General features: G+C 40.7%; 1 protein-coding gene across 4 annotated transcripts in view; it reads left to right on the top strand.

Annotated features, from left to right (window-relative positions):
• The window catches only part of SF3B1 (splicing factor 3b subunit 1), a 60353-nt gene that overhangs the window by 5811 nt on the left and 27491 nt on the right, over positions 1-27051 (top strand). For 3 of the 4 annotated variants that reach the window (XR_007125752.1, XM_047720659.1, XM_047720663.1), the window contains exons 1-2: positions 16434-16564; positions 16802-16979. Coding sequence is in view for 3 of the 4 variants with exons in the window: in XM_047720659.1 (XP_047576615.1) it covers positions 16445-16564; positions 16802-16979 (298 nt within the window). In the remaining variant the exon portion in view is untranslated. Of the gene's footprint in view, positions 1-16433; positions 16565-16801; positions 16980-27051 lie in introns of those variants that run through there. The other variant, XM_047720660.1, reaches the window with a different exon arrangement.

Here is a 27051-nt window from a genome sequence, read left to right as displayed (position 1 = left end):
AAGACAAGAAAACCTATAAAAGAGGAATCTGAAGGGAAAAAAAAAGAGGAATCTGATGTTTAACTGAAGGGTGCTCAGGGCAAGATCAGTTTATCTCAAACCATCAGCACAGCCTTTATGATCTATTAACAAGATAGATATATGTAGATGCGATTGTCCTGCTGTAATAACGCCCTGCTGAAGTTCTTCGGGCATATTGCACATTCCCCAGCATCTTTACTCAGTACATCCTTAGATTATCAGTTCATTATGAAAGGATATCTCCGGAACACCCAGATGGAAGCAATGCACAGGGCAAGATATGCGGGAAGGGGAACCAGAGCTTCCATGCTCTCTGAGTGAGCCACTCTCCCTAGGAGCCACATGTTTACCAACCCAGAGGTTCCTGATTGATTGATTGATTGATTGATTTATGTAGGCCTTCTTTCATCTTTTGGCCTTTTTGTTAAAGTCCAGTTTTATCAGGAAGCTCCTTATTTATTCACATTAGCATCTTTATGCTTGAATTCTTTCCTCCTTTTTTGGAAGCAAAAATCTGTAATTTTTGCCAACACCCACCTTCTTAAACAGTCTTCGCTTTAGGAATCTCCGGTTTAATAATTAGAAAATATGTATATGGAATGTGCTTTGTGTATACATAACAATCAGTGAATATATAAAACACTCTTAATCTTTGAGCAATAAGACAGGTGAGGAAATGTTTTTACTTTTTGTATCTTTGAGGAGATACTTTTAAAAAATATTTTATTATTTGAGAGAGTGAGCTCGAGAGAGAGCACGTGAGCAGGGGCAGAGGGAAAGGGAGAAGCAGACTCCCTTAATGAGCAGGGAGCCTGATGCAGGGCTTGATCCCAGGACCCTGGGATCATGACCTGAGCTGAAGTCAGATGCTTAACTGACTGAGCCACCCAGGTACCCTGGGAGAGGGAGGGGGAGGGAAGATAATTTTGAATAATTTGTAACATACTCTTTTTTGGGAAGCAAAACTACATTACCCATGACATTGGATTTGTCAACAAAACATTGGATTTGTTTAATAGGACACCAAATGCACAAACAACAAAAGAAAGAAAAAAATTGGACTTCATCAAAATTAAAAATTTTGTGCATCAAAGGATACTGTCGACTGAGTAAGAAGTCAACCCATCATGAATTAGAAAAACTCCTGTGTGTCTCCTTTACTACTCACACAAAACACTTCACTTCTGGTTACCAAATGTATGAAAATTTTTCCCACACCAAATAATTCTGGGCAATACCAGCTGGGTGTTATTACCATTTAACTCAGTTCCAACACTGTCTCTACCTGGAGATAGTGTCAGATCCTACGGGTTAAGGGCTTAGTCCCACAAGACTGTCCCCATCCCATTTCAGATGCCACTTGCAAGTAGTCCACCGCTGGGTTACCCACAACTTCTGCTTCATTTGGCTGGAAATCAGAGATCCTACAACCCTCCTGAGTTTGAGGCTTACCAGTTTATTAAAGGATCTGATAAAGGATACGGAGAAGCTGCCAGATGAAGAGATATATAGGGCAAGGTGTAGGCGCGTCCCAAGTGCAGGAACTTCTGTGGAATTGGGGTGTGTTACCTGCTCAGTCAGTGTGGATGTGTTCTCTAGCCTGGAAACTCTCTGAACCCTGTACTCTTGGGATTTGATGGAGTTTCCTCACACAGGAATGATCAATTATTAACTCCATTTCTGGCCCCTCTCCCTCTTTGGACAATTTGGAGTGCGGCTGAAAATTCCAAGCTTCTAATTATGGTTTGGTCTTTCTGGGGACCAGCCTCTGTCTAGGAGCCCATCAGGGTCTCCTCATTGGCACAAAAGATGCTCATATTTCTTTTAATCACTTAGGAATCCTCAGGGGTTTTAGGAGCCATGTGTCAGGGACAGGATCAAAGACCAAATATTAGAACAAGAGATATTCCTAGTGTTTTTATCATTTAGGAATTTACAAGGATTTTAGGAGATCTGTGCTAGGAACTGGAGGCACAGACCAATGAGTACATTTTCTATTATTTCACATACAGAATGGAAGAAGATATTTGCAAATAATATATCTGATAAGGAATTAAGATCCAAAATATATAAGATTTCCTAGAATTTAACAAGAAAAACAAAAGCCACCTCAATTTAAGAATGGGCAAAGGGGGGATGCCCGGCTGGCTCAGTCCATAGAACATGTGAGTCTTTATCTCCAGGCATGAGTTTGGGCCCCACACTGGGCGTAGAGATTACTTTAAAAAAATAAACATTAGAAAATGTTTATTGGATAGACATTTCTCTAAAAGATGTACAAATGACCAAGAGGTATATGAAGAGATGCTCAAAGTCCTTAGCCAATAGGGAAATGCAAATCAAAATTACAATGAAATACCACTTCATACCTCCTAGGATGGCTATGAAAAGTGATACACAGAACATAAGTGTTGATGAGGATGTGGAGAAATTGGATTCCTCATACATTGCTAATGGGAATGTAAAATGGTTTAGCTTCTGTGGAAAACAGTTTGGTGGTTCCTCAAAAAGCTAAACATAGAATTATCGTATTACTCAGCAATCCCACTCCTAGGTATAGATATACCCAAAAGAATTATTTATGAGACTGATGCGCTGTCTGCTGCGCTAAGAAGGCACTCCAAAAGAATTATTTAATGCAAAGACTCAAACATATTTATAAGCCTGTGTTCACTACAGCATTATTCACAATATCCAATTGGTGGAAATGACCTAAGTGTTCATCGGTGGATGAGTAGATAAACAAAATGTGGTATATACACACACCGCAAAATTACTCAGCCTTAAACAGGAATGAAGTTCTGGTACATGCTACAACCCGGATGGACCTTGAACGTGTTAGGCCAAGTGAAATAAGCCAGACACAAAAGGACAAATATTGTATAATTCCACTTATATGAAATATCTTGAAAAGGCCAATTCATAGACACAGAAAGAAGGTTAGGTATTACCAGGAGCTGGAGAGAAGGGGAAGTTGCTGCTTAATGCTTACAGAGTTTCTGTTTGAGGTGATAAAAAAAGTCTGGATAAAGATAGTGGTGAAAGTTGCACAAAAGTTTGTCCTTAGTGCCCCTGAACTGCACACATTACAATGGTTCAAACGGTGTATTGTTCTACATATTTTACTACCAACTTAAATAAATAAAAGAATGCCTGCCAGATATGGCCCATGGGCCAGAGTTTACTGTTCCTTTTTTTTTTTTAATTTAAGATTTTATCCATTTTTTGACAGAGAGAGATCACAAGCAGGTAGAGAGACAGGCAGAGGCGGGGGCGGGGGGGGGGGAGGGAAGCAGGCTCCCCACTGAGCAGAGAGCCCGATGCAGGGCTTGATCCAGGACCCTGAGATCATGACCTGAGCTGAAGGCAGAGGCTTAACCCACTGAGCCACCCAGGCGCCCCAAGTTTGCTTTTCCTTCTATAGGACATCATGATCTTAGTGCCCCACTTAATCCTTTCTTACTCACCTGAGGATCCGTAGGACCATTTATGTTGACAGTCTAATAGCAAGATATCCCTACTTATTACCCTTGCTCACTGTCTGAGTTAAAAGCCTCTCTAGTAATCATCCTCTCCTATATCCTCGTTATACACCTCAGTGTTCCTTCTCAGCTGATTTTCCCTCTTAAATCTTTCGTTTAAGCCTTCTGGAACCTGTAATCTGTGATTCATAAGCTTCCCCTCTCAATACATCTTTTAATATAAGTACCTTTTTTCACTTCTTTTATATTTCAGTTATGATATTTTATTAATATTTTTCAAAATTATCCGTGTGACCAGGACATATTGGCTATGATTTTTATTTCAGGAGAGTATAGGAGGTGTTGTATAGGGTTGAGAACAATAGAATTAACTGCATCTTGGCTTCCCCTTGAAGCTTTCCTGTACTTTCGCTCTCATATGGAGGCTGCTTATTTTTTTCTCACATAGGCACATTTTATCTAAAAGTGGGGGTGGGTGACAAGTGTTGAACACTTGGCTACATTTATTTCTTTTTTTGATCATTGGTATACTGGAGATCTGTTTCTCTTCTCCCAGAATTCAGATGTAGATAAGAAAAGAGGCTTTGACTCGGGCTCAGGTCATGATCCCAGAGTCCCGCATCTGCATCTGGCTCTCTGCTCAGCAGGGAGCCTGTTTCCTCCTCTCTCTGCCTGCCTCTCTGCCTACTTGTGATCTCTGTCTGTCAAATAAATAAATAAAATCTTCAAAAATAAATAAGTTGAAAAAAAGAAAAGAGGCTTGGATATGCAGTGTTTCTCAATGAATGGTAGTAGGCCACCTGGAAAGAATTATTAGCTCTTTGGCTCCACCTGAAATCTGCTACATCACTCTGAAGTTTGGGTTCACAACCAATACTTTCCAAGCTTCTCGGCACAGGGGTGGGGCCTGGGGGTGGGCAGGGGACTCCTGGGTGGCTCAGTTGGTTAAACATCTGCCTTGGGCTCAGGTCATGATCTCAAGGAGGTCCTAGGATTGAGCCCCACATCAGGCTTCCTGTTCAGCAGGGAGTCTGCTTCTCCCTCTCCCTCTGTCTCCCCCTCAACACCCCCGAGCCCCTGCTCATGCTCTCTTTCTCTCAAATAAATACAATATTAAAAAAAAAAAAAAAGCTGCTCAGAGGATTTGAGTGCTGTTAGAATTTGAGAATAAGTGCATTAGTGGGAGAGAAAGGTTTCAGAACTGAGCACATGCATGTGCCCCCTGCCCCTGCTAACTTCCACACAGGGAGACTCCTGGAGAGGTATAACAATTGGTAAGCTGCCGTGAATTAGAAAAAGAGGCTTTAAAAGTTATTTTATTTTATTTTTTTTTAAGATTTATTTGACAGAGATCACAAGTAGGCAGAGAGGCAGCCAGAGAGAGAGGAAAGGAAGCAGGCTCCTGCTGAGCAGAGAGCCCAATGTGGGGCTCAATCCCAGGACCCTGGGATCATGACCTGAGCCGAAGGCAGAGGCTTTAACCCACTGAGCCACCCAGGTGCTCCTAAAAGCTATTTTAAATTAGTCACCATTCCAAGAGAGAAAAAACGTTTGAGAATTTTGGAAGGGGCATTTGCTAACCCATGTACTATCTATGTACTAACTATGTACTTCAAGAGAATAGGACCATTGTGTCTTTCACTCCTCCCTACTGCTTTCAGACCATTACTTACCCACATTTTGGTGAAAGCTCAAACTTTGAGTCTCATATCCTTAGGGAATAGTGTTATCCTCTGTCTGTCTGCATCATTGTCATCTGATGGAAGACACTTTTTTACATTGTAGTGGAAGTTATAGTGGACTACCCAGTTGCCTTTCTTTCTCCCCTCATAACTGGAACCGTTGAGAATTCTGTGGCAGCTCTCGGATGCATCCCTCTCTGGGTTTTGCTTGTAGTTAAAAGAGAGCTACTTCTCCCAAGGTCATGCCCTCTTCCTGGGGAAATTCATATCCAAAATCTTGTTGATATGAAAGTATAAAGGCCCAACTCCCTTGCCTCAATTTAGGTCAACTCTGAAGGGCCATCCCATCTCCAAAGCTCCCTCTAGGGAACCTAACCTGTGATCCAAGAAAGCAGACTCTAAAATAGGACTTTTAGCTCTGAATCACAGTCTGCCTGGCAATGAGGACCCTCTCATTGATGGTAAGTGAAGCACAAATAGATTCTACTGAGGTATTGGAGGAAAGCCACTAAAATGTTGAGAGTGACTAATCACTTATTAAAGGTTAAATATAAAAGCTGGAGGGCATTCTTGGTGGTATATAAAGAGTCTCATTGGCTGCAGGTAGAGAGCAAAAAAAAAAAAAAAAAGCTGATAATTAGGTTTAGGACTTAATATTGAGTAGCAGATCTCCAAAAGTGGACAGAATTTTCAGCCTCAGCATATTTCTTACACAAAGTGAGGGCCCTGATTGGGAAGGATTGCAGTCCTAAGAAATAGGACGAGGACATCTGGGTCAGTGCACTCAAGAATCTTGAAATCCTAGATTTCCCTGAGTGCTCTAGGCTTACAGAAGTGGCCTAATTGTTTCTGTTAAAAAGCTAGTACTCCCTCATTGCTTGAAGAACATACAGAGACCTCTGACTTATAAGACAACAGGTGTCCCGCTCAGGAACTTTCCTTATGTTCCTTCCTGGACACCAGAACATTGGTGGTAGCAGACCAACATTGGATAGGGAGGGTTTGTCACTATGAAAGCACTATCTCATGATATGAAGGACCCGTGAAGGCAGTGCTAACACTCTACTAGGATGCTCTTAGAAACTCAGAGAAAGTTCTTTTATTAAAAAAAAAAAAAAAAAAGGTGGGGGCTCCTGGGTGGCTCAGTGGGTTAAGCCTCTGCCTTTGGCTCAGGTCATGATCTCAAGTCCTGGGATCAAGCCCTACATAGGGCTCTCTGCTCAGCAGGGAGTCTGCTTCCCCCTCTCTCTCTGCCTGCCTCTGCCTACTTGTGATCTCTCTCTGTCAAATAAATAAATAAAATCTTAAAAAAAGAAACCTCAGAGAAAGCAATAGCCCATACTAAGTGGCAGGAACCACAGGACTACTGTGGAAGATGGTGGAAGAAGGGGTGATCAAAGGAGTCAATAAGTGGCTATGCTAGAATAAATATTCAGTGCTAAATATTCAATAAATATTCACTGCCAAAAAACTTAGCAGTTAATTATGTTCCATGGGGAGGCTCAGAGGATACTCTGTTGCTTAAGGCTATAAGGAATGTGAGAGAAGCACCAGCATCACTGAACAGGACTGAGGCTAGGGTGAAGTGAATGAGGTACTTGCCTCAGGTGCAAAACTAAAGAGGGGACCAAAAAGCTCTGTAATCAATATAATCTTTAAATATATTTTTAAAAATCGAAATTAATGCAGAAAAATCCATGTGAACAAGATAAAATCTTAAATAAAGGCAGGATCAATATTACTGATTTTTCCTTTTGCCTCAGGCTCCAATATGGCCTAGGGAAAGCACTGTTAGTCATAGTGGCTGTCCTTTATAGGCCTCAGGTGATAGTAGCAGATAGAGTTACAGAGCTAAGCTCCATGAGAGCAGTGGGGATGATGGGATCCCCAAACAGAGGCCAAGTGGTGATGCTTAACCATCAAAAGCAAGGTGGGGACAATTATAATTAGCACAGGGTTGGAATGGGAATGGCTGCCTGGGGGGTGCTGACCTGAGAATGATATTTAGATGGTTAATACAGTAGGATGTCCTTAGAGGCAAATTGATGGGCAGCGGACAAGGGTGTTGTTCAATCTATTAGAACTGGGTGAAATCAAGGATGAATGTTCAGGAGGCTGAAGGCAGCTATTCCAGTTAGAGAAAAAAGAAAAGTAATTCTTTAGTTTTCAGACCTGAGCTAGTTTTCAAACTTAGAATGATTTGATTTTAGACCATTTGATTGAAAGAGAAGCTAGGTCCTCCAGGAAGTACCATGTAACACCAAAGTATGCATTAATGAATCCCCTAGTACTTCTCCAAAGTCACCTACCTATCCTATTGCTCTGGTAACTATACCTTGGGAAAAGTGGAATAATCTAATATGTTGAGGGCCATGGACACAGAGTCCAAGTTGACACTGAGACACAAAGTGTGGTAGCCTGTTAGAATGGTGGTAGATAGGGTCAGAAATGGAGTCCTGGCCCAGGTCTGGCTCATGGTGTCCAGTGTCATTTTCCAAGTTCCTAAATGTGTAAATGTAATGAACATACTTAGAAGCTGGCCAAACTTCCATGTAAGTTCCATAGCCTGTAGAATAACATATGGGGAAGGCTACTAAATAGCTCCCCCGCACACCCTGCCAAGATATTAAATAAAAAACATTATTATATTCTAGGAAATATGGCAGAGATTGGTGCCTTAAAGACCTAAAGCATGCAAGGGTAGTGGTTCACATTATATTTACACTTAAGTCAGGCCCTTACAAAGCTCACACATATCCTGGAGGATGAAAGTGAATTATCACATTCAACCAAGAAGTATCTTCAGTTGCAGTTGCTGTGTCAAGTGTGGTATCTAGCACAGATTAACAGATTAACACGTGTTCTGGAGTGCTTGGGTGGCTCAGTCAGTTAAGTGTCCGAATCATGGTTTTAGCTCTGATCATGATCTCATGGGTCAAAGTTCGAGCCCCACATCAGGCTCTGCATTCAGTGGGGAGTCTGCTTGAAGACTTCCTCCCTCTGCCCCTCCCCCTCCACTCTCTCTCTTTCTCTCTCTCAAATAAATAAATAAATAAATAAAAATTAAAGAATTGTTTTCAATCCCTAATGATATGGAGGATTTAAAACTGTGTGCATTCTCCTGGGCTGGACAACAGAGTACGTTTTAAGTTTTACCCCTGGATTATGTTGACTCCCCTATAATACCATCTATCATAATAACTCAATCATAATACAGTCTTTTTTTAATATAGTCTTTTTTTTAAAAAAAGATTTTATTTAATTAACAGAGAGAGCAAGCACGAGCCGGGGGAACAGCAGAGGGAGAAGGAGAAGCAGACTCCCTGCTGAGCAAGGAGCCCGACATGGGCTCGATCCCAGGACCCCAGGATCATGACCTGAGCCAAAGGCAGATGTTTAACTGACTGAGCCACCCAGGTGCCCCAACTCTACCATAACATAATCTTAACCAATATGGACAGCTGGACATAGAGCACAACATTGTATTAGTCCACCATGCTGATGCATTGTGTTAATCTTGTTAATAAGACTAGATGACCAGGAAATGGTAAGTACATGGAGGCCTTGAGAAGCCATATACTCTAGAGGGTGGGAGATAAATCCAAAGAAAATAAAGGGTCTGCTCCATTAGTTATATTTTTAGGGCAGGATTTCTCTACTGTGGCACATTGACATTCTGTGCCAAAAGTTTCTAGTTTGGAGAGCTGTGCAACATAGGATGTTGTGCAGTATCCCTGACCTCTAGATGCCAGTAATTTCTCCCCTTAAGTTGCTCTAGGTCTTACAGTCCAGCTTAGGAAGGCAGACCCCATAGAAACCTCACAATACAAAGTTATTACTTAGAGTTCTGTGGCATTTCAGGAGCATGGCAAAGCATGCAATCTTTATCTCACTCCTACGGGGAGAATCCTGGTTAGGTGACTGACATTGGGTCAGTCTGACAGGTTGAGGAGAAGTTAAGCAACTGAAAGAGGGTAGAGGAGATGGGGTTGGAAATAGGAAGGGGGACCCTCTAGGCAGAGGATAGAGCTGTGCCAACCAAAAATGTCTCTAGACGTTGCCAGGTATCCCTAGGAGACAAAATCATTTCTAGCTGAGAACCACTGTTTTAGGGACATAGTGGCCTGGGGCATGCCTGGACATCCCCTCCAAAGTAAAGGACAAACTAATGCATCTTGTGTCTCCTATCACTAAAAAGGAAGCACGAGGCTTAGTTGGTCTCTTTGTGTTCTGGGTGGCATCAAAAACTGATGTACTGTACTGTGGCTGTTGTTACCAGTATTGCCAACTTGTTGACTCTGGTACCTGCTGACAACACAGCACCTGTCATTGACGCAAGGACTCTAGTCTCTCCAACATTCCTTACCCTTCTTCATAAATCCTACTATTTCTCTGATTCTTATATACCACCTTCCTCTACCTCCTACCAATTTCTTAGTTTAACTAGTGACAACAGCTAGTCTAAGGTGAATCATTAATGATAATGTTTCCTGCTTTTTATGTACATATATCATGGAGAATCCAGTAGCAAAAATTATGTAGTTGCTCCCCCTGTGTTAGCTAACAGAGGCAATATAGAGCAGGAAATTTAGAAGCTATCTTCATTCAACATTCATTCATTCATTCAACAGTGTAGTAGTACTGCAGGTACCTATGGTACCATCTTGTCTCCTGCCATTTTCCCCCCATCCCTTATGTCACTCTGGAGACATACAGACCTCAAGCTCATTCCCACCTTGGCACATTTGCACTTACTATGTCTGAAATACTCCTCTCCCCAATCTTCATTCCCTTATTTCATTTAAGTATCTGTTGAAATGTCGTATCCTTGGATATCTCATCATTTATGTTCATATTATACTTCCATCCTGACCCCTCTCCCTCCCTCATTCTGCTTTTTCTTCATAGTATTTGACAGTACCTGAAATTACACACACACACACACACACACACACACTCTCTCACAGTTATTAATCTCTCTCCCTCAGAGAATCTACGCTCCATGAGGACAGTGTCTTATTCACCATTATATTCCCAGCATCTAAGATAATGTCTGGTAATTCTACTACTGGGTACTTTCCCAAAGAGTATGAGAACCCTAATTCTAAAAAATGTATACACCCCTATGTTCACTGCAGCATTATTTACAACAGGCAAAATATGGAAGCAACCCAAGTGTCCATCATACATGAATGGATTAAAAAATAGATGAATGGATAAAGATGCATTGTATATATAAAATGGAATATTACTCAGCCATAAAAAGAATGAAATATTGCCATTTGCAGCAACATGGATGGTTCTAGAGGTATAATGTTAAGTGAAATAGTCGAAAAAGACAAAACACGATATTTCACTCATATGTGGAATTTAAGAAAGAAATGAACAAAGAAAAAAAATGAACAAGAACAACAACAAAAACAACCACTAGACTTTTTTTTTATTTTTATTTTTTAAAGATTTTATTTATTTATTGACAGACAGAGATCACAAGCAGGCAGAGAGTCAGGCAGAGAGAGAGGAGGAAGCAGGCTCCCTGCTGAGCAGAGAGCCCGATGCGGGGCTCCATCCCAAGACCCTGAGATCATGACCTGAGCCGAAGGCAGAGGCTTAACCCTCTGAGCCACCCAGGCGCCCACCACTAGACTTTTAAAATATAGAAAACAAACTGGTGGTTGCCTGAGGCGAGGTGGGTGGGTGAAGGGGATTAAGAATCCACTTACCGTGATGATCGCTGAGTGATGTACAGATTGTTGCATCAGTGCACCTGAAACTAATATAACCCTGCACATTAATTATACTGGAATAAAAAAAAGAATAAGTATTAGCTAAACACGAGTTATGGATATATATGGATATATAACTAGGATGATTCTACTTACATAAAAGTTTAAAAAACAAGCAAAATCAAACAGCATATTTGATAACATACATATGTAGTAGAAGTATAAAGAAGTACAAGGTAATAACACAAAATTCAAAAATGGGGGGGCACCTAGGTGGCTCAGTCATTAGGCATCTGCCTTTGGCTCAGGTCATGATCCCAGGGACCTGGTATTGAGCCCGCATCGGGCTCCCTGCTCGGCAGGAAGCCTGCTTCTCCCTCTCTCTCTCCCCCTGCTTATATTCCCTCTCTCGCTCGCTGTCTCTGTCTCTGTCAAATAAATAAATAACATCTTTTACAAAATTCAAAACTGGGTATTTTGAGTATGACTGGTAGAGCCATAACTAAGGCAAGGCATACTGGAATCAGCACACGAAAGATTGATCATGCTCTTGGATAGCAGCTGCATAGGAAATTGTAATGGACATACTCTATATACAATGTGCTCCATAATTTAACTTGAAAAATAATGTCTGGTATACAATAGGTCCTCATTAAATATTTATTAATAGGTCCTTGATAAATATTTTTTGAATGAATGGTGAAATTTGCCTTTGGCATTTTTTTTAAAGATTTTTTATTCATTTGAGAGCGAGAGCATGAGCAGAGGCAAGGTCAGAGGGAGAGAAAGAAGCAAACTCCCCACTGTGCAGGGTGCCCAGCATGGAGCTCGATCCCAGGACTCAGGGACCTGAGTCAAAGGCTTAACCAACTGAGCCACTCAGGTGCCCCTGCCTTTGACATTTCTATCAATCAGGTTTTCACTGGAGAAACAGACCACCAGGAGATACATATTGAGAGATTCATTGCAGGGAATTGGTTTATACAGTTGTGGACACTGGCTAAGAAAGTCCAAAATCTGAAGGCCAGACCATCAGTAAGGGTAGGTTGGAATTCTCCAGCACAGGATGAAGTTGCTGTCCACGGGTATAATTACCTCTGCATCAGCGAAGCCTAAATTCTGCCATTAAGGCTTTTCAACTGATTGAATTAGATCTACCCAGCTTATCTAGAACAATCTCCTTTACTTAAACTCAATTATTGTGGACTTAAAGCACATCTACAAATACCTAGGTTGGTATCTGTTTGAATAACTAGGGACTGTAGCTTAGCCAAGTTGACACATTAGAAAACATCACACCATTCCAGGCACCAAATGCTTCTTTCTGGGCCACAATCCCTAGTTGTCTGGGACACCTGCTCAGACTTTGAATCTAGATACTTCACCATTATGAATCAAAGAGAGCTCTCAGTTGACTTTTAACTAGAAAAAGAAGCTAGGGGGCGCCTGGGTGGCTCAGTGGGTTAAGCCGCTGCCTTCGGCTCGGGTCATGATCTCGGGGTCCTGGGATGGAGTCCCGCATCCGGCTCTCTGCTCAGCAGGGAGCCTGCTTCCCTCTCTCTCTCTCTGCCTGCCTCTCTGTCTACTTGTGATCTCTCTCCGTCAAATAAATAAATAAAATCTTAAAAAAAAAAAAAGAAGCTAGTTAATGAATTCACACTAAGATGTTAATATACTGCTCTTCTGTTCTAGTTAGGCCTGGAATAGCTGGAAGGAAGAGACATCTCCCCATGTTAGTTCAAGAAAGGCAGTACTGGGGCGCCTGGGTGGCTCAGTGGGTTGGGCCGCTGCCTTCGGCTCAGGTCATGATCTCGGAGTCCTGGGATTGCATCGGGCTCTCTGCTCAGCAGGGAGCCTGCTTCCTCCTGTCTCTCTGCCTGCCTCTCTGCCTGCTTGTGATCTCTGTCAAATAAATAAATAAAATCTTTAAAAAAAAAAAAAGAAAGGCAGTACTGATTTTTTTTTAAGATTTTATTTGAAAAAAAAAAAAAAGATTGTACTTATTTGAGAGAGAAAAAACAGGAGTAGGAGGGGAGGGTAGAGGGAGAAGCTGACTCCCCACTGAGGAAGGAACCCAATGCAGGACTTGATCCCAAGTCCCAAGGACTTAACCCACTGAGCCACCCAGACAGAGGAAAAGCAGTACTATTTAAAGAATGGGCCATTAGATGGTTGGGGCTGGAGATGGTTCTGGATTTCGGGTAGCTGTGGAGACTTGAACAGCAGAAATTTGCGAACCCTCAGTCTTGTCATTAAAATATTTTCCTTTGATTCTTTGTTTCAATAGCAACTGATAAGTCTTTTCATACTTCCAGTTCAAATTTCCAAGAGAAAGAATCTTTTTTTTTTTTTTAAAGATTTTTTATTTATTTATTTGACAGAGAGAGAGATCACAAGTAGACGGAGAGGCAGGCAGAGAGAGAGAGAGAGGGAAGCAGGCTTCTTGCTGAGCAGAGAGCCCGATGCGGGACTCAATCCCAGGACCCCGAGATCATGACCTGAGCCGAAGGCAGCGGCTTAACCCACTGAGCCACCCAGGTGCCCCAAGAGAAAGAATCTTGACTTAGCCAATAACTTTTATTTCTGTGGGTAGAAATGTCCTGTATTCCAAACCAGGTTCTAGGTAGCTGGCCAGGTGCCTTTCCTTTGAAGAGAACATCCCAGTGCTATTTTCCTGAGCAGAGACTTTGGTCAGGTAGCTGAAGCTAGAAGGGAAAGTCAGGCATGACAGGCACACTGACTGACATATTTAGAACATCATCTCAAGGTTATCTCTTATTTAACTGAGTAATGAATTAAATTTTCAGAAATAAGATTCTGTAGTTTTGGAACTTTAGGCATAACTGAAAGGGAGATAGAAAGTTTTGGATTTTTGGCCTTGGGTAGGGAGAGTCTGATTCCTTTGATATGAGGCATCTAGGAAACATTACACATCAAGATTGTGGGCCACTTATCCATAACAGTCCTTATTTTACCTGAGAAAAGATGGGCTTGGGGGCACCTGCATGGCTCAGTCAGTTAAGTCGCTGTCTTTGGCTCCGGTCATGATCCCGGCATCTTGAGATGGAGCCCTGCATTGGGGTCCCTGCTCAGTAGGGAGTCTGCTTCTTCCTCCCCCTGCCCTTGTGGTCTTGCTTTCTTTCTCCCTCCCTCTCGAAACAAACAAATAAATAAAATCTTAAAAAAAAAAAAAAAAGAAAAGATGGGTTTGATTAACTGTCAGTGGTTTTCCTATAGCACAGAACTCTAAGGCCTATTTTATAGTTTTATCCCCAAAGGTGCTTTGAGCAAGTTACAACTAGCATTTAACATTCTGCAAAATTATTGTAACTTGTTTTTTGTCCAGAAAAATTATGTATGCTTGCTACTTCGCAATATTTTTTTGAGACTCAGAAAAGCCAACCTCCAAGTACCCATGATTAGAAAAGGAATGGGGGTGGTTGGCTGGCTCAGTCGGTAGAGCATGTGACTCTTGATCTCAGGGTCATGAGTTCAAGCCCCATGTTGGGTGTAGAGCTTACTTGAAAAGAAAAAGAATGGGTTTTCCTTTTAATTGGATTATATCACTGTCAATTGTCTGGGTTTTAAAAAGATCAGATAACCTTTTCTAACCTGTGAAACAGAAAACTTCACCAGAAAAGGGCAGGAAATGTATTTTAATTGATATCTGAATATTGTTAATTAGTATTGAAAATGGAAAGTAAAAGGTACTTACTGAAAAACCCTTGTTAACTTACTGTCAGAATGTCCAAGTCATTGTTTTATTAAAGACAAATTAGTCTTTAGAAGAAGACTAAAAGAAGGGAATCTCTCTTGATCTTTGGCAGATTGGCAGATTTTTTCATATCTCACTATCTCATATATGCCTTTGTCCTACAAAAGTTAACTTAATACCTAGTAACCTAGAGAAATATGCATATAATACAATGTGGCCAGCAGGTCCAGCTTCTCTTTTGGAAAGACAAAGGACATGTGATACCTACTTTGCACATGCTTTTCATTTCATCTCCTTTTTCTTTTTTTTTTTTAATAGTTTATTTTTAAAAATCTCTACACCCAACATGGGGCTCAAACTCAGCACCCTGAGATCAAGAGTCACATGCTCTTCCAACTGAGCCGACCAGGCACCCCACCTTTAATACATTCTTTGTGTGTGTATTTATAAAAATATGTGCTCATAGCAAAGTATCAGGAAAATGCTAAAAATTATTTTAAAAGTTCATAATTTCATCATTCATAAACATCTACTATTAACACTTCAGTAAATTTCCTTTGCATATATATATATATATATATATATATGTATATATATATTTTGTACTAGGGCTTTTTTTTTTAAGATTTTATTTATTTATTTGAGAGTGAGAGAGAGAATGAGAGGGAAGAAGGTCAGAGGGAGAAGCGAACTTGCCATGGAGCTGGGAGCCCGATGTGGGACTTGATCCCGGGCTCCAGGATCATGACCTGAGTCAAAGGGGTAGCTCAACCAACTGAGCCACCCAGATGCCCTCCTTTGCATATATTTTTACAGGACAGTAATTGCCTTGTAGATACAAATTTACCTTTTTTTTTTTTTTCTACATAAAGCCAACAAATGCAATGACCTTGTGATTTTTTTTTGTTGACATGGATGGATTTTTTTATATTGTGGATTATTGATGGATATTAACACTCTTCTGTAATTCCTTATTTCCCAGGCATCCTTTTTTCCTTTATTTTAAAATATGCTATTTTGTACATATAAAAGAATATATGTAATCTATGTGTAGGTTATAAACCATGTTAGGAATATCCGTGGGCCCTCTGCTAATCCAAGAACTAGAGTTTACCAATAATTTGTATAATAACCTACGTTCTTCTCTTTCATCCCCTTCCTCCCCCAACTATTGTTTAACCTAAATTGAAACAACTAAATTAAAAACTGAAAATTTTATCCCATCAAATTGATTTTTTTCATTGATGCTAATAAAAATCCCATTTTGTTACCAAGTTTTCTACTATTTGTGTTGTGACTCTATCACACAGCCAGGTGAACTGTTTCCTTTGTGATAGCTTTAACCTTAATCCTCACTTGTTTTCCTGGGCTGCTTCCGGTCCCAACTTCCCTTCTAAGTTATGTTCTTTTTCATTTCTAAAGTCCAAGGCCAGTGTGACAGTTAAGAATTATGCTCATGTAACTGATGCATAGAAAAAAAAAAAAAGACAGCCATATTCGCATCTTTTAAAAATTCCTCATTTAAGAATGACATTTAGGATTAAGAGAGGCATTTCATCACCGTTACTGCTGACCATCAGTGGTCTTCTAAGAACCTATAAAGTTAAAAGGCTTTAAAAGTGTGGCAAAGTTCCTTCTGTGTGATTTAATAACGGTGTGACCTTGCATGTGTTACAGATATCCCCGCCCTAGTTTTTTCTCTCATTTCTTAAACGGGATTAGCAACAACTTGTTCACGTTACTGGGTTATTTGTAAGGTACAATACTGTCTGTAACAGAACTCCTACCCAAACGGTAATCATTTAAAAGGAAAGAAAAATGACCTTGAATTTCAGCGCGAAGGAGGTGACTGTTAAGGACTGTTTGCACAAACTCTCCACCGCAACAGCTGAGGCAGATGCTAAGGAAGACTTTTCTGTGGCGCCAGTGCACTTCCCGGTCGATTTGGGAAAAGGGAATGGACGCTTTGAGGTTTCTTCCAGCGCTAAAACCCGTAGCGTTTCCTACAGTGACTGTTAACTGTCCTACACCATCCACTCTCCTCCCACGCCAAGCTATTCAGTTAAAGGCATCAAGATTTGCCTAGTCCTTTTCTCGTATCACCAGGAAAACTGCCTCCCGACCCGGTCCTGGCTCCTCCCCCTCCCCCACAATGCATCTCTCTGTTCCATCTAGGTGGCGGCTCTGTCACGTGTCACCCGACGGAGCGCGCGCCCGCTTGGCGCATGCGCAGAGAGCATTCCCCAGCTATTTTTCTCCGTGGCAGCGGCGGCGAGCGGAAGTCCTTGGGAGCGCCAGTTCCGTCTGTGTGTTCGAGTGGACAAAATGGCGAAGATTGCCAAGACTCACGAAGGTAAGCACTCTTCCCATGGTTAGGTGTCTTCTCTGCTGCCCAGACTGCCCACACTCTATTTTCCTAGTTTTTTGCCTCGGCCTGTGGTTTCTTTGGTGGGGTGCCGGGCCCGCGCTTGGGGGTCCTGGTGGTTTCCTCCGCGCTAGCGGCGCAGGCCACTGCCCCACGTAATGGCGTCCTACTCATACAGCGCCGGTAGGCGCTTTGTTCCGTGTTTGGGTCCTATTCCTTCAGAGTTGCTTCTCTTTTCTGGCCGGAAGGCCTCGTTCAGACGGCTCGCCAACAAGGAGTCCAGGGCAAGGGATCGGGGAAACGGGCCTGGAAGCCTAAAGTCTCGCTCGCCTTTCGGAACTGTTGTCCGCACGGATTTTGCATAGGAGAGTCAGGAAGCACCGAAATACGGCAGCCGCTTTTCAGGCAGCCCCAGATGGAGTTTAGCCTAACCGAGACCCATGCCTCTTAATCTTGTCTAATTTGTCTTCAGGCATCTAAAATACTTCGTTTTGGGTTTTTTGGTTCGAAGGGATTTGGGAATAAAATCTAGTGGTTTTTCTTCCCTTGATCACTTGAATATTGGTCTTGTTCTTTGGAGACTGATTATTGGCGGAAGAAGGAAAAGCACATGATTTTTATTAATGGCCAAAGCTTTCGAGGTAGTTGATCGTTTTATGGAATACGGAGAATACAAAATTAGGAAAATGTTGAGAATAGGCGGCGTCCTTTAGGGAGTACCAGTACCCAGAAATGGCAGGAAATAGGGTCACTTCAGAAAAGATGAGGCATGGGAATTTGGAGGTGCGTTTCTTGATTTCTGACGTGGAATCTGAGGTGTTCATCAAACACGAGGTTTCCAAGAGTCGCTTCTGTTTCACTCGTTTCCAGGTGCCTGGTTTAGTCTGAGTCTGAAGTAACAAAGAGTAAGGCCGTCAGAAGTTTTACAGGCTAATGGGGAAACGTGTATACGTCTTCATTCTTTTATTATGCTTAAATGGAAATAGAACATGTTGGGATCGTGGGTAACGGAGTGATTAATGTACGTTTAGGACTGCTTCATAGAGGAGATGACGTGTCCCTGGTCGAAAAGGATCAATCCGTTTTAAATTAGGGTGGCACATTTGAGCTTGAGAGAACATCTTGTAACGAGGCAGGGAGTCGTGGAAAGTGTGTTTGAGTAGTGGACTGTGGCAGTGCAAGGAAGGAAAATGTAGACGAATCTGGAAAGGTTGTTTGGGACCAGAACGTGAATGACATCGAGTAATTGTGTTACCCACTAGAACTGAAGTCCAGCTTTCTGCAACTTCTGAAACATGCTCATTAATTGGCAATGATTTTAATATTCTTTTTAGATTTCAGCACTGTTTTAACCCTGAAGGGTTTTTAGGCACTTACTCTTCTGTCATTAGACTAATTTAGACATACCTTGCAGAGTGATTAGAAGATGTAAAGATGTTGCTATTGTTTGTTCATTTGGGGCATTTTGTGGCATTGATTACTTGTTTATTGGTACTTTCAAGATCCTTTTGGACAGGAGAATAAAAGTTTGGATCAGTTTTCCTGCTTTTCTGAAACCCAGTTAAAAACTGGTCTATAGAAGATTGAAATTCATTGGCCATATTTGCTATTTTACTTGGAATCCTGTCAGTGTGAAATAACTGATGCTGTAAAGAAATGTAGGAGTATTCAGTTAACATTAGGGCACTGTGTACAAGACACTGTCCATCACTGAGTATAAGATAGAAGATGGTAAATGTTTAGTGGAAGTGCACTGTAATGTTCACATAGTTTCCTACTCCCTTCCTCGTGATATTTTTCTAAAGAACTGTAGTCCTTTATGGTGCATCTCTGTTTCCGCGAATAAGTCCTCTTTCATAACTTGGAGCAGAATTCTTGGTGGGTTTTAATTTTTTTCTTTGTGGAGCTACTATAGCACTTTATTATATTAGAATAGTCTGTTGTGTGAAGGTATCATCCACTTTGAGATTATTGTGTGCAGGAACTATATCTTGTATCCCCGGTACCTAGTGCCTGATGGGTACTGCATACTAACATTTATTGAGAGATTATATTGGAAATACTAAAAGTTTCACAAGAAGAGATCATTTTAAGCTAACTTCGGAATGATTGGATAGGTTTGGATACATTGTTTGGCTGAGATAAGTGAAAGTAGGACTTACAAATATATTGGGAACCTCCTGAACTGAGAGGAAGAAGTGTTAGGTTAGCATCACATTAAAGGTTCTGAATACTGCGCTAGATTTGGCTTGGCTTTCCAGTGACTACAGAATAAAGTGCCTTACTCCTTCTCCCAGGTGACAAGTTACTTCTGCGTTTTAGGAAAGTCGTTGTTTGCAGTGTGAAGAATGACAGACCAACAATTCTTTTAAGCTAGTGGAGTAGTTGATACAGGAGGACTGGAGTATGAACCTCACTGGAGTTAATTTTTAAAATGTATAGTACTTGTTTTATTTTTTGGAGTTAGCCATCATATTGCCTTTTTTTTTTTTTTTAAGGCTATGGTTTTTTGTTTTGTTTTCTTTTAGATTTTATTTATTTATTTGAGAGAGCAAGAGATAGAGGGAACAGAAGCACGGGAGGGGCAGAGAGAGAGGGAGAAACAGACTTCCTGCTGAGCAGGGAGCACGATGAGGGGCTTGATCCCAGGATCCTGAAATCATGATGTGAGCAGAGGGCTCAACTGACTGAACCACCCAGGCGCCTCCCCCATCATGTTGCTCTTTTAAGTAAAGAAGATTATGTAATCTTTTTATCCTAAGTAATGTTACTGAAAAAGACTTTTCTTTGTTGTGTTTTGTGATTTTATTTTTTAATTTTTTTTAAAGATTTATTTATTTGTCAGAGAGAGTGAGCACAGGCAGACAGAGAGGCAGGCAGAGGCAGAGGGAGAAGCAGGCTCCCTGCTGAGCAAGGAGCCCGATGTGGGACTCGATCCCAGGACGCTGGGATCATGACCTGAGCCGACGGCAGCTGCCCAACCAACTGAGCCACCCAGGCGTCCCGTGGTTTTATTTTTAAAGTAATGGCTGCATCAATAATTTTTACTTCAGTTTTGTGAATAAAATAATGCTGTGTTCAGACTGAACTGGGTTATTGCTGTACCATCCTATATGTTTTTTTCACAGATTATTAGTTCCATTGTTGAGCCAAACTGATAACTGTTTATTTTTCTAATGCTGTCATATTCCTTTTGAATATTTTTGCTAGGATCAGCCCTTAACATCCTCTTTAAGCAGCCTGATTGTTTATTACTGTCGTGGCTTACATTGTCCCGTATTGAAATCTAAAAAGAGCTGGACTGGTTCACATCAATAAAATCCTTTGGACCTTTCTGCATATTAAGTTGTGTCAAGTGTATACAGTTGTTGAAGTACATAATCTTGCTCTCCAGCAGTTCACATATTGTTGCCTTTGACAAACGAGGAAACACTCTTTTTCATCTTGGAATGGGGAAAACGGATTATCCTAAAATCTCATATATTGGCTCGTTTTGCCACTGTCTCTTGAATGGATTTTGGGGGGATCACAAAGCTGAAAAAGGTTTTTCCCTAAATTTTTGCTTTTAGAATGTCTGGAATAGTCATAGTAGTCTTCATTTTCTGAGATTTTTATTTTTCTGTGTTCAGAATACTTACTTTTTTGGTTTTGTAGGCTTCTAGTGTGAATGTTGCTAGTAAAAAGAAAAGCAGGGCGCCTGGGTGGCTCAGTGGGTTGGGCCGCTGCCTTCGGCTCGGGTCATGATCTCAGGGTCCTGGGATCGAGTCCCGCATCGGGCTCTCTGCTCAGCAGGAAGCCTGCTTCCCTCTCTCTCTCTCTCTCTCTCTCTGCCTTCCTCTCCGTCTACTTGTGATCTCTCTCTGTCAAATAAATAAATAAAATCTTTAAAAAAAAAAAAAAGAAAAGCAAATGGCTTAGATTTTCTTTACTGTGTAATTATTTAAGAATTGATTTAAGTAGTGCTAATAAGGGATTAGTAAGGAATTGATACTATAATGATCAGTTAAAAAATTTACCACCATAGTGTTCTTGTTGAGCTTTGTGTAAGGAAAAGTGTGAGAGTTGGGATATAGAATATACTTTCTATTTTCTGGATGTCTTTTAAAGGTGTCATATGTGAGAAATCCTTGCTCACTTGCTTCTGCCTGTCAGAGAATAGGTAACACGGACCAGACTAAGGTGTCAGTAACATCCAAGGGCTGTGCCTCTGTGCCATGTAATGAACAGTGATTATAACATTGAAAACAATCTAAATTAAAAATGAGGAATAAAAAGATACATCAAGGAGGAGAAAATGCTGCAAGCTGGATTAACATCTGGAGCGTGGAAGAAAGAAAAGGCACAAAAGTGGAAACCAGTAGAGAAACAGAATTGGTGGAGAGCAGTTAAACAGTTTTATCAGATGTGACTAGTGATGTTTTGTCTCAAAGTTTGATATTTAGGTTGTAGGTTAAATTATAAACAGAAGGTTAGATGTTGCCCATCTTTTAAAAGACCCCCCCCCAGTTTTGCACTATTCTTTTGAAGTCACACTCAACTCCCACTTAAAACATATGATGTATTCATATCAGAAATGTTTGTAATTTAAATATTTATCACCTTTTTTCTGATTATAAAAGTAATGTAATTTTAAAGGAAGTGAAAAGTGGAAGTCATTTTTAAAAAAATATTTATTGATTTGCAGAGAGAGTGTGCTGTGCACAAGCAGGGGGAGTGGCAAGCAAAGGGAGAAGAAGGCTCCCTGCTGAGTAAGGACCCTGATATATGGGACTCATGACTTGAGCCAAAGGCATACACTTAACTAACTGAGCAACCCAGGCATCCCAGAAATCATTTTTGAATGAGTTGAGATACCAAGTGGACTAGCTCACAAATTTCATTAATTCACACTGTTAATTAATGTCTATCTTCTAGGGAAGGGTTTGTTCTCTGATACTTGGAAGCATTCCTAGGATCAGAAATCCCCTCCAAAAAGAGGGGAATTTCAATCGAATAATGACATTTATCTTCTGTAGGTAGTTGGAGCAAATTTAGTTTGGAAATGTATGTTTATATCTTAACATTTATTAGGATTTTACCTTACCATCAGCAAACTAAATAAAACTAGAAAAGGAAAAGAAATGACGAAGATCGAGAAGAATTGGGGCTTTTAAGATGGAAGATACTTCATAAAAGAGCTAAAAAAAAAATTCTGTTTACATCCAGCAGAGGACTCCATTTCAAAGAAGAGAGAGCTTTTCTTTTTCTGTTGTGTGGGGCCAGAGGCCTTGGTTTCAAGGGGCTAGAAGAACAAAGAATGAGTGAAAAAAGGGCAAAACTTAAGAGAACCATGCTTACGTTCTTTAAACTTTTTTTTTTTTTTAAAGATTTTATTTATTTGACAGAGTGAAAGAGGGAGAGAGAGCGCAAGCAGGGGGAGCAGCAGGCAGAGAGAGTGGGAAGCAACATCTCCGCCTAGCAGAGAGTCTGATGCAGAGCTCTGAACGCAGGACACTGGGATCATGACCTGAACTGAAGGCAGACGCTTAACCGACAGCCACCCAGGCGCCTGTTTTTTTAACTTTCTATTGAAAACTGCAAACATACAAAAATAGAGGAGTGAAATGAACCCCCATGTTGCACCGTAGCTTCAACAGTTAAAAACATGGGCCTGCTTTTGTTTATCTGTATTCTGGTCCCTTCTTCCTTCCCATTATTTTGAGGCAAATACCAGGCATCTTTTATCCATATTTTTCAGCGTGTGTCTCTAAAATGTAAAAACTTAAAAAAAAATTATTGCACCTAAAATTAATGCAACAAAATATCCAGTGTTCAGTTTTATTGATTGCCTTATAAAAAATTCATTTTCCAGTTCATTTGAATCAAGTTCCAAATAAAGTCTGTACATCGATTAGTCTTAAATCTTTTATGTTCCTCCTCCATCTTCTTTTTTCCTTGCAGTTTATTTGTTGCAGCACCTTTTTCTTGTAGAGTTTCCCATAGTGTGCAGAAACAGGGAAGAGAGTGGAGCAAATACCCACTACTCTCTCCTAGACTCTCCTACAACTACTGCTGCTGTTAAGATGTCTGGAGGCCCACAAACAAGGGAGGTAGGCAAAAAAATTACTGGCTTTAGGAATGAACATAGTTCTGAAATCATACTTCAGGCATAGGTCGGACCAGTCATGGCAAGGAAATCTGATGAAGGACTTGCAAAATCAGGTGCCCCTCCCACTATAATTTTATTGGCAATGAATGTACTTTCATAGTTCTTACATAGGCAGTTATTTCTGTCTGAGATAGTTTTGCTTGAGTGCCTGTAATACTCGTACCTTAAAATAGGAATACCAACTTGAGAAAAACCTCATTCTCAGATAGTTTACCTTCAAGGCTCCTCCTTTAGTGAGGCTCTTGCAGACTCTGGTAAATAAAAGTTGAATACTTTTTTAGCGCACATATACATACGTGTGCGCATATGCAAGCAGCCGGGAGAGGGAGGGAGAGAATCTTAAGCAGACTCTGTACTGAGCATACCCTACAAGCGGCTTGACGCCATGACCAGCTTGAGGCCACAACTCTGATTGCGACCTGGGCAGAAACCAAGAGTCGGGGCTTAACCCGCTGAGCCACCCAGGTGCCCCTAAACACGAGTTTAATACCTAACTAGTACTTTGATTTCTTATCTAAGGCTCTTTTAAGTTAAACCAGTATTAGACTGCCAACTCTGGGGATTTGAAGGACAACCCATAACTTCCATTTTAAGATTTGAAATCTGCTGTCATGATTGGAAATTCTTATTTTGTTTTCAGCGTCAGTAACTGAGAGTCTTTCTGTATATGCTCCCGCTCCATAGATTGTGCTCAAGTTGTGGGGAGGGTTGGGTGGGGAACAGAAATGAAGCTTTCGATAATTTAGAAATCCACATTAGATATATCTGTCTCCTGATTACCACCCTCCCCCCGCCTTTTTAACACCATAAAGCCGGTATTTTACTAATCTCACTTATCCCAGCTCTTCTTCATTTTACTTGTTTTCATTTCTTCCATTTCATCTCTCAAAATGATTCTTCCTCTGTTACACGGAATAATTCAGCTCTTTTCTGTTCTCAGACTCACGTAATCAAACCCACCAAAAGGACTTTGTAAGTTTTTCATAAAATTAAACATGTATACTGCTTTAAGACCCAGCAGACTAGATATTTATCTGTAAGACTAGGTATTTACCCAAGTACTATTAAATGCTATATTTACTTAAAAACCTGTGCATAAGTGTTCTGTAGCAGCCGTAGTTGTAATCTTTACAAACTGCAAGCAACCTGGATGCTGTCGTGCATTGGAATACTACTTGATAATGAGAAGTACTGATCGATGCGTCATGAAGACTGGAGTATTTGTGGGTCCACGTGGATTAGAGTGCCAGCTTTTATGTGTGGCCATGAGGAGATGGCCATCGTCTCTTCTTGTCCAGTCACTAACAGATAGTATCCATTTTTCTTTATCTTCACATCTGAATGTCTCAACTACAGGGGGTCTGAATTGGAAAGGGATTAGTTAGGAACAGAGGATTTATTCATGCTGGTTATAACTGAAGTAGGAAGAGAGTAGCATAAACATTTCCTCCTTTCTCTGTCTCCTCAAGTCTTTTATTTAACATTTTGGACCTCTGGTTATTCTATTTGGTGTGTTCCCTTTTTTTTTTTCTTATTGTTGCTAACAAATCTTACACATTTGTTGTCAGAAATGATCTTGCTCATCTTTGGTTTGTATTTCAGAAAGTACAGGAATGCCTGCATACTGGTAGCTACCATTTTGTGTGGGACAGCTTTGAAAATAAGAGATTAGAGGCAAACTTTTCCTTTCCGAGAGATGCAGAATGTTTACAAAATTTGGAAAAGTTACTTTTAATGACACTCCTATAGATTGAAAGTTACTCTTTAGTTATTAAGTAGTGTAAGGTACAGAAAAGTACAGGAGAAAATAAAATTTAATGAGCCCAGTGTGATCGATTGTTCAGATTTACTGGTTCTTAGTATTTTGCCATATTTGTGCCACAAATTTAGTTTATTTTGTAAACAAAATATCCCAGTTATCTTGTTTATAAATTTTGTTTGTATAAATATTTGAGTTTATTGAGTTTATCATATTTCATATTTTGCTGCATAGTTTATTAAATAATTACTGAGTTTTCTAGTTTTTTAATTCTGTCATTTTGCATAACTGAGTTGTGGAAGCTGTTGTCTCGGTTCGTGGGTAATGTGATGTTGGTGTAAATGTGCTGCAGTTTACAGTGCACGAACAAAACCCAGGAGCTTCTTAGGCTTTTTATCCATAGTTTCAAGCAGATACACAGCACCTGGTTTGCACATAAAATTGAACTATACAACTTGTAGAAATTTGGTAATGAACTCCCTTCAGAATTAATTAACTATCATGACCTGCCTCGCCCCTAGGTAATTTTGTTGCTGAATTTTATTTACTAAGATTCCAGTCATGATATATAACAAATGAATTTGGTATTTTGAGTCGTTTTGCAATTAGAAAACTCTGTTGCTAATCCTTACATAAAATCAGCAGGTAAGATTCAGTAGATGAAGGTAGTTCCTGAATTAATGTTATCCAGATAAAAGACTAGCTGCTGAAAACTTGGGACTGGAAAAACCAAAGGAAAATAAAACTATGATGTATTTTTGTGTGTGTGTGCGTGTGTAGGGGGAGAGCAAACTGTACAGCATGTATAGTATGATGCAGTTTTTTTGAAACAACACCCCTTTCCTATTTTTGGTGGTGGTGGTGGTGGTGGTGGTTCTGTATGAGCTAGAAAAAAGTATAACCTGCCCTAAATGGGAAATTTTGTTAAGGACCAGCTGGGGTTGGAAGTGGAGAGTTTTCTGGATGTTTGTTGCTAAAGTAGAAACCTGGGTTTTCAGTTCGAGGTTCCGGCTTAATGTATCTGAAGCCTGGAGTCAGTCCTTGTAACATGGGCCCCAGGTGATTTCAGTGTAGGTTGTTAGTAGTTATACTGATGCTGTAGAGGTGGAGACCACAGAGTATTCTGCTGGCTTGATTTACCCATTGGTATGTCCTGTTTGGATCCTGATGGCAGTAGTATTTGTGGTCTGCTAGAAGAACCTATTTACTTACGAGTGGTCCCTGCATCTAGTGTTTGTTTTTAAGCCTCAAACATTTTAGAAATGCAAATGTTCAGAAAGAAAAAAATAAAGACTTAATCTCCACTCACCCATTAGACCGAAGTTTCTTCTGTATTTCAGGGCAGAAAATTCTGGGGGTAAGGGAAGAGACCACATGTGGATTTAAACTTTTAAAAAATAAACGTCAAACAGAAACAAAAGTAGGATATTAAAATAAACCACCCAGCTTACATGAGGATATTTCTATTTGTGATTGATCATGGTGGGGGCCCCTGGCTTCCTGGGCTGCTGTAACAGTTTTGAGGGGAGAGAGAGATGCCAGAAAAAGTAGTAACTGTGGAGATAGTGGTGCTGTGGATGCTTGATAAGAATTTTGAGATGTGATGACAAACTGGAGCTGCAAAGTTCAGTGGTAAACTGTTCTGTTATGTTGCGTTTCTGAGACTTGCTCCCACTTTTACAAGGGAAAATGTGGTCCGGCTAGGCTTTGGCCTGTATACTGTTCCTGCGTTTTCTGCTTTAAGCCACGCCCATCTTAACTACAGCGGGTTTTCTCCCTCTTCTGAGGGCGTGGGTTGGGCATTTGCATTGTGCCATTTGAATCTTTTTCCTTTTGGTCCTTGCAAACTAGTAAGTGAGCTTTTTTAAAGTGCCTAGTGTCAAAGGATTTTAATTTAGTTGAAGGTAACTAGCTGGCAAGAGTTCATTCATTCATGGAATGCTTTTAAGTACTTCCATGTTCATTATCTCATTTAATCTTTTTTTTTTTTTTTTAAAGATTTTAGTTATTTGACGGACAGAGATCACAAGTAGGCATAGAGGCAGGCAGGCAGAGAGGGGGAAGCAGGCTGAGCAGAGCCTGATGGGGGGCTCAATCCCAGGACCCTGAGACCATGACCTGAGACGAAGGCAGAGGCCCAACCCACTGAGCCA

This window comes from Lutra lutra, chromosome 3, assembly GCF_902655055.1.
Source record: "Lutra lutra chromosome 3, mLutLut1.2, whole genome shotgun sequence".
Taxonomy (NCBI): domain Eukaryota; kingdom Metazoa; phylum Chordata; class Mammalia; order Carnivora; family Mustelidae; genus Lutra; species Lutra lutra.
This window is presented reverse-complemented; position numbering and strand designations above follow the sequence as displayed.